The sequence below is a fragment of the Aspergillus bombycis genome (genome assembly GCF_001792695.1).
Source record: "Aspergillus bombycis strain NRRL26010 chromosome Unknown contig00057, whole genome shotgun sequence".
NCBI lineage: Eukaryota > Fungi > Ascomycota > Eurotiomycetes > Eurotiales > Aspergillaceae > Aspergillus > Aspergillus bombycis.
Window position 1 is genome coordinate 149,548 of NW_019170059.1, and position 15,082 is coordinate 164,629.

A 15,082-nucleotide genomic window follows, 5' to 3' on the forward strand; every position below is an offset into this window, starting at 1 on the left:
AGCTGGAATTGCAGCTCGACGTGCATAAAAATGACCCGACGACCTTGCAACGTAAATGTAACCTGACAACCACTCCACCTCCACAGGAGACGAACAACCATGCCCATAAGCCATGTCTAGAGGCCCCGAAAAAGTAGACGATTGCACAATAGAAGACATCAAATCCTCCTCGGAAACACCAGACCGATCTGATCGCGATGCCGAGAAACGACTTCTCCGCAAATGTGACCTCCACGTCGTCCCCATTCTTACTCTCCTTTTCATGTTCGCCTTCCTGGACCGTATCAACATCGGCAATGCACGGCTGATGGGTCTGGAAGATGACCTGGGCATGAGCGGGCATCAGTATAATATCGCGCTGTTTGTGTTCTTCATTCCGTATATCCTATTTGAGGTACCGAGTAATATGATCCTGAAGAGGGTGAAGCCATCGTGGTGGTTGAGTGGGATCATGTTTGCATGGGGTTCGTTTCTTGATTGACTTTGAATTCTTGCGTAGTCTGAGAAAGACTGCAATTGCTTGAACGTTTCGATGCTGATGTTCGTTATAAAGGTACCATCACGATCTGTCAAGGCGTCACGGCCAGTTTCAGTGGTTTAGTAGCCTGTCGGGTATTAATAGGACTCTTCGAGTCTGGCTTCATGCCTGGTAAGCTACAACTTTCTATTATCGTACTATCATACTTTCATCTAATAACAATCGATTTAGGCGCGGTATACCTAATAAACATGTACTATCGTCGTCACGAACTCCAATGGCGACTTAACCTCTTCTTCAGCGCCAGCATCATCGCCGGTGCGGTCAGTGGTGTATGTTGTTCCACACCCTACAGCTTGGACTGATATGTGATATGTGCTGATGCTAGTATGATTTCAGCTCCTCGCCTACGCCATCAACAACATGTCCGGAATAGCTGGGTACGAAGGCTGGCGCTGGATTTTCATCATCGAAGGCCTAGCCACAGTAGTGATAGCGGTGATATCCAAATTCATCATCGTGGACTGGCCTGAGTCGGCCAAGTTCCTAGATGATGGCGAGCGAGCTCTACTTCTCGCCCGTCTGAAAGAAGACCAGGGCGAAGCGAGAATGAACCGATTCGATAAGAAGTCGATGCGGCGAACATTCTCGGATCCGAAGATTTACCTTGGGTTAGTATCATTATCCCTATGCCTTCCTTTCTTAAACTTCACTAACAAACCCAATGAAACAGCCCGATAATGTACTTCGGCATCGTAAACACAGGCTACGCCGTATCCTTCTTCACCCCCACCATCCTCCACCAACTCGGCTGGACCGCAGTCCGCGCTCAGGTAATGAGCATCCCAGTATACGTCGTAGCAACCATCACTACACTCTCCGCCGCCCTCCTCAGCGACCTCCTCCGCCACCGCTACCTCTTCACTCTCACCGGCTGCCTGGTAGCAACGATGGGCTACGTAATCCTGTTGGCGCAATCCACCGTCCCCGTCGGCGCCCGCTACTTCGCCATCTTCGCCGTCACCAGCGGCGGGTACCTGACGCAGCCAATCCTCATGGGCTGGCTTAGCAACAACATGGCGGGTCATTACAAGCAGAGTATCGCATCGGCAATGCAGATTGGGTTTGGGAATTGCGGCGGGCTGGTCGCCAGTAATATCTTCTTTGAAGAGGAGGCGCCGGGGTATCGCACCGGGTATGGGGTTAGTCTGGGCATGACGTGGGTTTGTGGGATTGCTTGTGTGCTGTTCCTGGGCTATTTGGTTAGGGAGAATCGGGTGAGGGCAAGGGGTGGGAGAGATTATCGGTATCAGTTGCCCAGGGAGGAGTTGGAGAATCTGGGGGATGATCATCCGGGGTTTACGTTTACCTACTGAGTTGGGCGGAGGGGAATTATTGTGTCGATTGTTCATTGCAGTGGCGCTTCTATAGGAACATGTGTGCACTCACTCTTCCCTTCTTCCCGCTGTTTCCCACATTAAACCCCGACCACTGTACCTTAACCTTCAGGTTTTATACATGCATTCATACATACATGGTCAGGTTTGATTTGAAATCTGACTACTGACTCGGCACACCATTATAACGGCAACTGTCATCTCATTGACAATCGAGTCTGCCCCAATCGCTGGCGCTTGTCAAAAAAAAAAAACCTGGTCAATCCCTGGATCTGTCTCGCATTCGGCACAGTGTCTTTCCGACCCGTCCGGTGCGCAGTACCTGGATGTCCGTATATACTTCCACATAAGACCTGACCCATCGGCACGAGTGGAGACTCCAAGATCAGCTTGAGGACCTTTATGACACCCTGCGTCAAACTAAGGGGTCTACTAGTCTGGGATACATTGGCAATATCTGATGGGGACCTCGTATTGACTTCCCAACTCGGATGCCACGAGCAGCCATGAGCGTGGTACACAAGCAATGAGAATGAAGTCCTCGAATAAAAGGATGAGGGATTGGGGCTTGAACTAGTCAGCTTTGATGTCATGCGCCTGAGAGTTTCTCCGAATGCTAGATTGTGTATCTCTCGTCATCCCAATATGGAGATGATTGTAGCACAAGTGATGGAGTACAGATTAAGCTGCGTTATGCCGCTTATGCAATCGACTGCTCCGACCTTATAGTATAAAGGGACCCCAGGATATACTATACAAATCCTCCTAGAGCTCCTACCCGCACTGCCTACCACCACACAACCAGCAAGATGGAAAGCTTCGACCTCACCAACGCACCCCCCGAAATCCAAGCCTACACCACCCTAATGCTCTGTCTGAACCTCTACAACAACGCCTCCTGGCTCTACGTCTACTTCGGGATGATCTACCGCTCCATAAAAGACAAGTCCTACGCCATGCCCCTCTATTCCCAATGTCTCAACATCGCTTGGGAACTAACCTTCGGCCTCATGTTCATCGACGACTGGAAGGTCTGCGCGACCTTCATCGTCACCTTACCCACAAACTGCCTCGTCATCTGGGCGGCCATCTCCCACGGTGCACGAGAGTGGGGCCGCTCGCCCCTAGTACAGCGCCACCTCCTCTGGTTCTATGTGGTCGGGACGGTAGTCTCTGTCGCGCTGCATATGTGCGCTGCCTCGGAGCTGGGGCCTGAGAAGGCCTTCTTTGTCGATGCGATTGTGTGCCAGGCGGTGTTGAGTGTGGGATATCTTGGGAATTTGATTCACAGGGGAAGTACGAGGGGATTTTCGATGGATTTGTGGTAGGTGTATACCCCTTCATCCTCATTATCAACTTCCCTCCACAAGAAAGATATAAAAAGCAAGAATCCCAAGCCAAACATCCCCACTGAATGATGAAACAGGTTCTTCCGCTTCTCAGGCTCCCTAACCCTCGTCCCCGAATTCTACCTGCGGGTGAGATACTGGCCCGAGAAGTTCGGTTTCCTAGGTCAGCCCCTCATGCTCTGGTGCTGTGCTGTCTTCCTCGGCTTTGACCTGGTCTACGGGATCTACTTTTGGTATATTCAGCGACAGGAACGCGAGACGGGGATGCTGCTTGCTGATGGGCGGAAGAGGAAGTGATGATCTTTAGATAAGTTAGATGGGAGATGCGGTGATTGGCTGGTTGGATGGGGTTGCCGGCTTAGAAAGACGATGATTAAGGTATTGATTGACTAGTAGACTATCTTATCTGGATCAGGGGATCGGCTTAACCATGTGGTGGTGTTGATCTGTGGGGATTCATGGGCTAGTTTTGCCGGAGGGTAAAATTTCTACAAGTTCGATCACTTTCAGCTGTACACTTTTAGGACCCTGCCTCTCCGTCGTAGACATTCTATATAGTGTGATGATTTGATACATATAGACCGCTGCTCTTGAAGTAGAAAGCCAACAGCGATTGTATAAATTGTTATAGACCAACTCTCATAACGTGAGAATAGTACATACGGTCATCTATCCTGGATCCTATTGTACCATATGATCTCTATTACTCAGGTCTTTTCCCTAGTATTGGGCCCATCCAGAGCCAACCCGCTCATGATACGGTGTAGAGTTGCTAGTGCTTATATGGAAGTGTCGCGGCGTGAGCTCGAGGTGCATTCAGAAGCTTAACCGCTGTGCTATCGGCAAAAGACTAGGATACAAAGCCAATGGCTTTTGTCCTGCACTCACATATGTAAGCATGTTCAGGATTCAGGCAGGCAGGGACTGGTAGGTGTGCCCGCAGGCACACCGTGACAGTGACAGGAAGAAACTTCAAAAGGCCTCAATCACGTAGCATCTGTAGCCGAGCAAGACGTCTCTTGCTACCAGTCCATTGCTTGGCCCAAGTTCGCCAACCGGAATAGGATTACCCTTACTGTTGGTGATATTGCATGATCGCGCTTTGCACTCTTATCACCATTTCCTGCTTTATCTCAATGTCTTTGTTTGATACCCACTCCCATTCTCCACTGAGTGCCTATAGTAACTCTTATAATATATCTTAAATTTCATACCTTTATTAGCTAGAATACTCAGCTTGGTATTCGAGCGATGGACCCATAACTAGATTATTATTTATATCCAATCTCCCGACCCCAGCGGGCGCCATCTGTCTGAACAACCGTGGATACATCCTCCCACTTTCGTCCATTATCTAGAAGGATCTTATCCTCTCTGTCCATCTGAACCCTAATCTACTAAAAATATGATCATATCTCTTACAGAATTTTCTGAGTATTTATATATTTTTCTCTTCCAGGCCTTAACCAACATCAGGCCCAACCGTTCCTGTTCTAAAAGACTATAACTTACCCGCCTTCAGCCGTTACTTATAAAACTTCTATATATTTATCTCCCCGGGTATCTCTGTCGGATCTAATAGATCGGGAGACATTACCTATCTCTTTACTCTATAACTGGATGTATTCTTTTGTATCAATTACTAAATAAAGCTCGCCCAATCCAAGAGATTAATCTTTGAACTGAGCTCTGGGTATCTACTGTCGGGATTGATTGGGTAATAGATTTCTATTTTAGATCTTGTTCTGTCGGGAGAGTAGGGCTATTTATCTATTGGAATAGTTGTATTTACAAATTCTGACAGTACAATCGAGAGATTATCGCGTATCTATATTGTGCTCGGGCTGGAATCTATCAGATAGACCCCGTGTTTATATAGAAAGGCTAGTACAGTGAGTGATTGCAGCACCCAGCGGTAGTAGAGCAGAAGAAGGGGCTTTCCATCTCTATGATCAGGAGAGTCCTTGTCATCGGAAGACATACGCGACGCAGGAAAGGTAGTCAGAAATGGCAGAGTATTTGGACTGGCTGGGTGGATCGGGGGGCTGTTCTAGATCAGCAGCTGAGAAGAAGGGCTCCTCAGGGTGATCTGATGACCAGCCGGCGCCCTAAATCGCCCTAAATAGATTCCGACCGCGCGGAGGATTCTAATCCTCAAGCGATTCGTTCTGTTCGAACAAACATGCAACCCCCCTAGTGATCTGAACACCACATATCTTCCCTGTACTACCTATCCCGAAGCCCGCTGGCCTACATAGATTTAGTATCTTAGTATAGTACTAGATCGATTACGAGTGACTCACCCCTAAGCTTGGAAGCCCTTCGGAGACCTCGCTCGGCCTAATATGAACCCTACACTGCCGAAATCACATTTAGATATCTGTCTATCAATACGCTTTAGTATTAATTATAGCACCGCTATTCACAGAGTTTACCGCGAGCTTTGCTTTTCTTTTTATCCTACTCGGCCTTCTATAAAGAAAGAGTATATAGCCATTATCAGCCACTGAAATAAAACAAAATATACTAAATTTGGAAAGTGGACAAGAGAAAGTATTATAGAAAATAGATATTGTAGCGCCTACCCATCACATGACCTTAGGTTCTACAAAACTAATCCAGAACCATGCTCAATACATAATGAATACATCCGGTATATCCGTCTCCAAAACAAACCATTTCCATAGCTTGATCGACAACAACTCTGATCGATAACGCCCCCAAACCGCCTCGGAAAAAAAGCAAGCACAGCAAATAAGCCCATCCACGGATGCAACAAAAGCTAAGATGAAAACGTCCACGCCAAGGATAACCGGCCCCATTTTTTAAACATCGTGTTATGAGACATTCTCAGGGCCAACCGTGGTTGAGATGATGCTCGGCTGGTCTATGCTTCCAAGGTTTTGTCGTCGATAGTTCTAGAGGTGGGGGTTCCAGGCAAAGATTAGTCGAGGGTCAGATCTTGACTATGTTTGGGTGGAGTGTTTAGTTTGTTGAGGATCGATTAGCATGGATGAGAAGTGGGATTGCAGGAACGGTGGTTATATACAATTCATGGGTCTATTATTATACTACTAGTCCTTTGTGTTTATGATGTACATAGGTGACTGTCTATTTATGATGGCTTTTTGTCCGTGGGATCCCGGGCTAAGAATAGAAACAGAATGGTAGCGTGGAATGGTCTCCATCTACAGATACACGTAGCAGAAAGGACCAGCAGTGGTGCTCATGATATCGCGCATCGCGATGGGCTCGCCATTGGCATAGCCGATATCGATAACGGTGTCCAGAGTCGTGTTAGGCGAGGCGGGGTTGTTCATAAAGGTACCAGTGCCGGAGATGGCGTTCTGGCGCTTCTGGAGGTCCAGGTTCTGCCAGATCCACCACACGCGGTCGATCATGCCGTGGTGAAGCCAGAAGGCCACGTCGCCGGGGCTCACGTAGACGTCGCGACCGGGGTCACCGCCCATGGAGTAGTGACCGCCGCCATGCACGCCGATGGAGCCGCTGCCGGGAATGCCCTGCATGGTCATCTGGAAGTCCCAGACATCGTTGTTGTCGAGGATGAGCTCCACGATCTTGGGGAAGGTGTTGTATCGCTGCAGGATTTCGGTGGTGAGGGAACGCTTCAGGCAGCGGGGGTTGTAGGTGAGGGGGTTGGCAGCCGCGGTCATGTTTCCGCCAGGCAGGGACAGGGCGGCCGGGCCTAGGTTCAGCTTGTAGTCCTTGAATGGACCACTGGTGACGCAGCCGCCGCCGCTGCCGGGGGGCAGGTCGATGGCTGGGTAGTTACCGAGGAGCAGCTTGATGTCCTCCTGGTTAGGGATGTACTCGCCGTTGCCCGACAATGAGGTCTCGCTGCCGTCGAAGACCTGAGACTTCTCCATGTTATCGGCGTCGGCACCCCAGTTCCAGTAGCTGGTTTTATTGTTAGTTTTATGTATTGAGATCCGAGAGGATTTCTTAGCTAAACTTACGGGTAATCGCCGGTGTAGCTGCACTCATCACGCAGCGCCTGCTCGAACTCATAGATGAAGTAGCGATGCCAAGCCAAGAAGGTACCCTATGCCGTGGTCAATATCATGTCATCTGATGGAAGACCGCCTATTTGGTGACATACCGTATAGTGAATGATCTGGGTCTGATTGATGTGGGTGGCTACGAAGTCATCATAACGAGTTCTGGCACCCGGGGCCAGGTGAGCCGGGGTGCGTGAAGGCAGCTTCTGAAGGCACAGGACAGAGTTGATGTAGTCCTTCTTCTGGGTCTTGGAGAAGGTCCTCCAGTCGCGGCGGATGCGGAGATTCTGCAAGGTACAGCCCCCACGCTTGCTCTCGGAGCCGCCGGTGACGCTGTCGGTGGTGACGTTGTATGCAAAGTCGGCCAGCTGGTCGAGCTGGGATGAGGCGACCGCGGTTGAGCTGGACGCGTGGTAGGCAGAGTAGCAGTAGCGGCCTGCTGAGAGGCAGCAGGGAAGGCCAAGGCCTGCGAAGCCAGCAAGCCCAGACTGAGAGCCTGAAGGGCGACCATTTTGAGACTCTTGAGGGTGAGGATGGATTGAGAAGGAGGACTGGCAGAAGCGGAACGGACTCGGGAACGATAGTCAATATAAAGATTTTGGTCACGGCCGAGTTGGGGGCCTATCTACGATGCCGCGAGAGTCCCGGAGACGCACAGATGCACGAATTAACATGCGAAGTGTTGAAATTTCCGAGCTAAGTATGCATCCAGCTATCGTACCATTTCTTGATATTGATCTCGTTCGCCCTGAGTGGTGGTTCAGCTCCGAACAAGGCCCCATTGCTGCAGCTAGCTCTCGGATGACCGGCAAAAAAAGGACAAAAGCCCTGATTTCCTGTCGGGGCGAAGCGACTGCCTCAGAAAAAAAGATTAGTCAGGACCATTCACTGCTCCTTGTGCTGGTGGGAAGGCATTGATAGTGCAGGAAACCATCGATGGCGATGCTGGCTGGACTTGGGCTTGACTCCACTCCCGGTGAGTGGAGCCGTTCCAGGATACGACTGAAAGCGCAATCTCTATTCGCTGCAACGGTCAACACAGGGGCGCAATGTCCTAATTTGGGGAAGACGGCCAAGTGGAGCCGTAGGACTCAGAAATATGGGTGAGAGTTGGACCTCGGTATTGATCTGTGCTGATAGATGGTGATGGGGTTTGACGTCTTCTCTTTCTCTCTCAAGGATGTAGTTGTACGATGTGGCGTATGAATAGCAAGGGGGAATGAACTTTATACCATAATGCAAGACAGTCATGGCATGAAGTAGTTAATGCAGAGGACATTGGATGGATGGACGGATGTACGTAAGGGAAAATATCCCTCGGGGGGTCCAGTGACTTTCGAGTTGGACGATTAGGGTTCGGGACTCGGTGACCCGGTGGGTCTCGAATTCTCCCAATTTCCCAATACTCTTCCGTCCTTCACAACTCACGGCTGTTCCGGACCAACCCCCATTTGTTGGGTCAGCTTGTGATCCAAGTTTGAATCCCGTCCTTGCTCTCCACCGATCGTACCCTGAAGATCGCTCAGCGAAAAATCATGATCGAATGCCTTCACGATTGGAAGGGATCAGCATGACCGTTATATCGATTGTGCTGCAACTGTTTCACTCAATGCATGTACTATAGCATTGAATTTGCCCTATTTTTGGGCGGGGATTTGATTCCCTCGCCTCGCAATCCCCAGTGAGAACTTTAATCAACTCGTGGAAGATGTCGGTAATCTGCACATTGGCTTTAACTAGAGAGTCGTCCACAAGTCAGGAGCCGAGATACGCTCCACTGACGGAGATTGCGGCAGTCTGCCATATGAGGGTACGTCCTCGAGAGTCGAGGCAGCTCCAGTACTATACGAGAATGTCCCTCGTGGCGCTGGTCGATAGTGCTGAGCCTTGAGGAATCCCGAATTCCCAATAGTCTGGGCTATCCACTTGGACTGTGGCCTGGCGTTTGCGGATGGTACCATCAGTCGATGACCCACCTGGCGGTCATTTCGGAATTGACCCATTTGCCCTAGTCCTTGATTAGTATCACTAAGTACGAGTTTACTATCGCCAGTGCCTATCTCATTGGCCAGGTTTCGACCGCAGTATATCAACTGTGCAGGGGTGTGAAACCGTGAATCAGTCGGTCCCTTCTCTCGACCCGATACAGCGATGCAACTCCGGAGTATTATTCAAGATTTAGCCGAGATGACAAACGGAAACCAGGAATGAAGACAGTTTGAGACTGATGAGCAGGACTTGGCCAGGAATTGGCTGTCCCTGCTAGTTGGTAGACTAATGGTTAACCACGAACTGAGTGGATTCTAGACTTTGTCATGGAAGCTTCGGAGATACTCTCGAATCGAGCACAGGCCGAGCCACGTTTTTTGACTTCTCAGTTTTATGCATCGCTCAACTTTGAGTTCCCAATTCGACATGCAAAAGTCTGTGAGTTCGTGCGACAGAACCTGGCGATCTTCATCTTCGTGGACCCAAGTCCATGCTATAAGCTCCATCGATGTCCGTCTTCGCCGACCTCGTGTCCAGTCTCCAGGACCGTTTTTTCGATGATCCCTCGGTGATAGGGGTGCCCGCGCGATACGCTGTCATGTCTGACAGCGCCCATCCTGGAGGCGCTGGCTTGCCGGATGAGAATCAAGCGCCTCGAATACTTGTGGCCACAACGATTACGACCGTATTCGCATTTCTCACAGTGATGGCACGAATGTACGTTCGATTGTTTATCATTCGGAATGTTGGCCTAGATGTAAGCAATTTCTCTGGCTCTAGGATTACTTGAATAAGCTGACCAACGTCTAGGATTATACTATGATATTAACCATGATGCTGGTAAGATGCAGGAGCACTTGCGTTGTATCATCAATTCTGATGTCCTCAATTTTAGTCTCTCGCTGGATGGGCTGTTATAATACCTGAAGTTATCTATGGTGCAGGGCGACACACAGCATATGTCCAGGACACGGCCACCACGGCGATGCATCTGAACTTCGCCACTCAAGGCATCTACATGTGGGCGATCGGCCTCGTCAAGATCTCCATTGGGCTGTTTCTCTTGCGCTTTGCCCCGCGAAAGGGTTATAAGGTCTTCATTTGGGTTATAATTGGTAGGCTAATGCTCCTTACTGGTCACGGGGTGATTCTGACGAGCATGATCTGTTTGCAGTGCTCATGCTCCTCTATACAACGATTTGCTTCTTGGTACGTGCCAGGCGCCCCCTTCCTCGGTGTCAGACACGGTGGAAATGTCTAACCCGCATACAGACCCTCATTTTCCAATGTAAAGATATCCGGAGTATCTGGGACATGTCGGTAAAGTCGAAATGTTTTACCCCAACGCAATTGCTGGAGTTGAGCTATACCAATACTGGTACGAAGACGATCCAGCCAGAACTTCATACTTGATTCAATGTCACGTTGCCTAACGTTAACAGCGCTGAATATCTTGACGGATCTGATCTTCGCCATACTCCCGGCCTTTATGTTAAGGTGTGTCTTGATAGGTTTCAGTAACCAAATTCCAGAGTGCTAACGCTAGGATCCGTATCAGACACCTTCAGGTGAATCGCCGGGTCAAGGCCTCGCTGGTTTGTATTCTGGGACTGGGGGTCTTGTAAGTCTTCGTTCCTTATAGCTTGTTTAAGAACAAATCTTCTAACATTGTCCCATCCAGTGCCTGCGCCGCCGCATTTGTCAAACTCTCAGTCCTCCCTAACTACGGCCGCACGGGCGATTTCCTCTGGGACTACTCCACACTCACAATTTGGGTCGTGTACGTAGAATCACCCTTTACCATCCCTCACCAAACTAACACATACTCCATTCCAGCGTCGAATCCAACATGGGTATCATTGCCGGCAGCCTTCCAACCCTAAAACCCCTCTTCAAACAAGTCCTCGGCAGTTATGGCTCCCGCTCCAAGACCCGCCCCTACAACACCTACGGCAGCAAACAATACCGGCTCCGCTCCCTCTCCCGCTCCCACCAAGGCCAATCCCAAACCCTCCACAGCGCGCCCCGAAGCCGCATCGAAGTCGAGGCAGACCAGAAGCTCCCATCCTCCCGACATTTCGCGACAACAACCACAACCACAACCACCACGTACCCTGGAAACGATAGCAGTAACTCTAGCGAAGAGTATATCCTATCGCCCACCGGCCCGGAGGGTATCATGTGCACCACGGAGGTAATGGTATCGCATACTTCGGAAGCGCGAAATTCCGCACGGGGGAAGAAGTCGGCGCATTTTGGTGGCGATGATGTGGTTTAGGGGTTTCGGGTTATATGTAATTGGGACGTTATGTGGCTGTTTCATCTGACGAAGTTTATGACTTGAGGTTATTACATTATTTTAGATTAGATTAGGGGCTTGGAGTCTTTTTGGTTCGGTATGGGAGGTATTTGTGTAATATTTTTGATATGGAGGATATTGGTAATGGTAGGACTAGGTCTAAAAGAATGTTGATTATTTGCATGCATTTACAGATCTGGCATGAATATGGCTAAGTATCTACCCATTTAATGAAAGGTACAAACACGCCATTTATGTGCCATCGACGCAGATTCAGAGATAAACTTCGCCAAGAGGGAAACTGTAAGCTTAGCATGCTTAATTAGATGTCTGGTGTAGAGAGGTATGGAGGCCCTTCATAGCTACCCTGGAGCGCTCAAGTCCAACCAAAGAGCAAGCACTGAACTATATCAGACCGAAAATGAAAGAATGAGGGAAACTTAAGAGTTTATTCTTGCATAAAACGGCGAGAAAGAGAAGAGAGAGAAAAGCAACAGTCCCTAAGCCTTCCCCACATCTGTATTCGAGGATGGGATCAAAATATGGGGCTGTTCCACAAGATTGATTGTTACAAGTACATCTTTCCGAAAACATTGGCTTTAATGCTCACATCCTTCTGGATATTTTAAGTGAAAGTAAAAATAAAAGCATGGAGACAATCTCCTTCCCAATATCGACTGTTCAAAGAGACGTCAAGACTCCACTCAAATACAGAGCGGAAGACTCATAAGCTTACATACATATTATAGCAAGATATCAGTGCTGCCGTGCCGGGGCATTCTCAATCGTGACTGCTTCGGCCTTTTCATTACCCGTGTTCGACTGCGTCACCTGCAGTTGCTTCTCACCCACCACAAGGTCTTCGCCGTGTGTGACGTGGTTGGCGCCGCCGAAGAGAGCATCGATCTCTTCCAGAGGAACCTGCTTGGTCTCGGGGATGAAGAAGTACACAAACACTGACAAGAGAAAGTTGATACCCGCAAACATATAGAAAGCGTAGAAGCCGCAGTTGTTGAGGAAAGTTGGAAAGAACTGTTGAAAGATGGCATTGGCGACGTTCTGTGTCTGAGATGCCATTCCCACAGCTTGGGCTCTAACATTCATAGAGAAAATCTCAGACGTCCAAATCCACACAGTAGCTCCCCAGGAAGGTTTATCTGAAACAAATATTAGCGGTCGACATGGTCATCTATGTTTCATGGGGACATACAAAAGAAGATGAACAGGAAGAGTAAGAATACGATCGATATGCCGACGGGTGTGCTCTTGACATCTGAGCCGGGAGCACCTATTGATGGGGTTTCGGTCTCGACTGCTGCAACGATGATCATGCAGATTCCCATACCGATGCCACCAACAATTAGAAGAAATTTGCGCCCAAATCGATCAATGATCCAGACAGCGTTGAGCGTGAAAATAATACCAAAGGTTGCATTGAGAGCATTGATGAGAGCAATCTGACCAGCGTTGGGAAACACCTTTTGGTAGATCTTGGTAGAGTATGTGTTCAGTGTGCCCTGTCCGGTGATCTGTTGACCGGCATTGATGACCAGAGCAAGAGCCATACGCTTGCGGAGAGACTTGTCTTTCCACAGCGCAGAGTAGCTTCCAGAGATGGCCTCTTTTTCGTACTCAATAGCTTCGCGAATTTTCAGGAGTTCTTCCTCGACCTCATTAGGTTCGCGAACTTTTTGGAGAGCCTTACGGGCTTTCTCAACGTCATTGTTCCGTTGGATGTACCTGAGAAATAATTAGTAAACAGACAACTTTATCGGCATCATGACACTTGCCATCGTGGAGAGCCTGGAATGGTCGGCATAAGCGCTAGGATTAAGCAAGGAACTAAGAGTTGAAAGATAACAACCATCTTCCAGTCCCATTCACCCAGGTTCTCCTTGTGCTCTGTGCACCCATAATTCACCCAGAAACAGATAAAGGAACCAACCGAGTAGAACATTTGCCAGAAGGTCATGATCTTCCCACGGATCTCAGCCGGAGCTAGCTCGCCAATGTAGATAGGACCCGCAGCTGTACGGTCGAGAAGTCAACCTTCAACGTTTGGTTATGTGATATGTAGAGCAAAGCGACTTACTAAGAGCAATGCCTTGGCCGACACCGATGATGCATCGCCCAGCAAGGAAGCACGCAATGTTACCACGAGGAGCGAAGGTCTGCATGAAGGTGGAAGCGATCACCATGACACAACCGATTGCCATTCCAAATTTACGACCAAGAAAGTCTGCCGTGGGTCCTCCCAAGAAGAAACCACCAAAGATGGCGCCCACAGTATAAGCCGTATTGACAGCTCCAATCATGTTGTCATCCGGGTCATTGAAATAGACGACCCAGTTGTTCGAGCCTTGTACGGAGTTGTATACCGATGCATCATATCCATAAAGGACCATGCATGCTGCTGCGACACAGGAGATATACCTAGGACCTCCCAAGTAAGTATTGATTCGGACCGCTGCGACTGATATGGACGGACCAGTTATAGGCTCTTTTGGAGCCCATCATTTTGAACGTCATGGTTGCTGCGCTGCAGCTTCGATAATAATATCAGACTATGACAGGCCCAAGGGTCACCTGTTGCCAGTAGCTACCTGAAGTCTTTGGGGAGATAGGAGGAAGCTTCATATGAGAGAAAGGGGGTCAATTGGGAGTTCGTCCACTGCCACCCTCAGGTATAAATAATGATACGACTCATCAGGTAGTTGATAGAAAGAACAGCAAGGCAACAAGACGACGAGAAGACTACATTCGTATAAGAACCACGGGACACAACCATGATAGCTACAGCCCTCCAGCCACGTTAAGAGCCAAGCGAGCTCGACCAATCCTTCCCGGCGGCACTAGCATCCTGGCCCAGTTTTGATAACGAACACTCGGGCATCTAAGTGGTGGGGTATCCGGGGAAAAGTTGAATGAAGCGAGGTGTTGGGGCATCACTAGAATGGGACGGGGGAGTCTGGGGAAATCCGGGGTCGAGATTCGAGGAAATTCTCGGCCATCGAAAGACATCCGTCAAAACGTTTCCACGAATCAGCGGCAACGCGGCCGGACTAGGAGTGAGGGTGAAGGAATCCACCAATTGAAGATGGGGGTGGTGCCCATGATGGTTGAATAAAAACCGGGGTACTAATAAAAGAGAAAGGAATGGATGGTAAAGAGGAGACGGTGGAAAGTAGGAAATGCTGAGCAGGATCTAGATTCACATGGCCGACGAAGGGAAGTCACAAGGGGGTCACATGAATCATTCTACTCTATTTTCTCCCATTCAGCCTAATCTCCATTCTGACAATACTAGTACTATTAATCTAACGCACTGATCCTACCGACCTTCCGCCATCCACTGCCTGACTAGGCTAAGCAAGAAAGGTAAGTAGCTAAACTGGAAATAGTCCATGTGCCTTTGAAGGTATTGTTATGATTGATTGCCCATGGCCTAGCCACTGCGACTCCCATTACCTTCATCACTAGGCCCCCTGGGCCCTTGCTTCATGTTTTTGGTCGCGCAATGTCTCCGAAGGCTTGCATTTGAGGCTCGAGGC

The 15,082-nt window shown here is 49.2% G+C and overlaps 5 protein-coding genes across 5 annotated transcripts; 3 read left to right on the forward strand and 2 right to left on the reverse strand.

Annotated features, from left to right (window-relative positions):
• Window positions 1-112: 112 nt before the first annotated feature.
• On the forward strand, window positions 113-1,854 carry ABOM_007251 (transmembrane transporter; the record flags this gene model as incomplete). The annotated part of the gene is made up of 5 exons (XM_022534380.1): window positions 113-464; window positions 554-649; window positions 710-810; window positions 878-1,149; window positions 1,212-1,854. 5 exons carry the CDS (start codon window positions 113-115, stop codon window positions 1,852-1,854), a joined length of 1,464 nt encoding a protein of 487 aa, XP_022388051.1.
• Window positions 1,855-2,684: 830 nt separating this feature from the next.
• ABOM_007252 (uncharacterized protein) lies at window positions 2,685-3,521 on the forward strand (the record flags this gene model as incomplete). Its single annotated transcript, XM_022534381.1, has 2 exons — window positions 2,685-3,199; window positions 3,302-3,521. The coding sequence occupies 2 exons, from the start codon at window positions 2,685-2,687 to the stop codon at window positions 3,519-3,521; spliced, it is 735 nt and encodes a 244-aa protein (XP_022388050.1).
• Window positions 3,522-6,412: 2,891 nt separating this feature from the next.
• On the reverse strand, window positions 6,413-7,754 carry ABOM_007253 (tyrosinase family protein; the record flags this gene model as incomplete). Its single annotated transcript, XM_022534382.1, has 4 exons — window positions 6,413-7,142; window positions 7,202-7,287; window positions 7,345-7,679; window positions 7,733-7,754. 4 exons carry the CDS (start codon window positions 7,752-7,754, stop codon window positions 6,413-6,415), a joined length of 1,173 nt encoding a protein of 390 aa, XP_022388049.1.
• Window positions 7,755-9,740: 1,986 nt separating this feature from the next.
• On the forward strand, window positions 9,741-11,510 carry ABOM_007254 (integral membrane family protein; the record flags this gene model as incomplete). The annotated part of the gene is made up of 9 exons (XM_022534383.1): window positions 9,741-9,989; window positions 10,043-10,072; window positions 10,128-10,347; window positions 10,407-10,441; window positions 10,505-10,610; window positions 10,675-10,729; window positions 10,779-10,853; window positions 10,914-11,012; window positions 11,069-11,510. 9 exons carry the CDS (start codon window positions 9,741-9,743, stop codon window positions 11,508-11,510), a joined length of 1,311 nt encoding a protein of 436 aa, XP_022388048.1.
• A 777-nt stretch (window positions 11,511-12,287) lies between these two features.
• On the reverse strand, window positions 12,288-14,060 carry ABOM_007255 (putative MFS sugar transporter; the record flags this gene model as incomplete). Its single annotated transcript, XM_022534384.1, has 5 exons — window positions 12,288-12,688; window positions 12,742-13,271; window positions 13,316-13,559; window positions 13,624-13,964; window positions 14,020-14,060. The coding sequence occupies 5 exons, from the start codon at window positions 14,058-14,060 to the stop codon at window positions 12,288-12,290; spliced, it is 1,557 nt and encodes a 518-aa protein (XP_022388047.1).
• Between the last annotated feature and the right edge of the window lie 1,022 nt (window positions 14,061-15,082).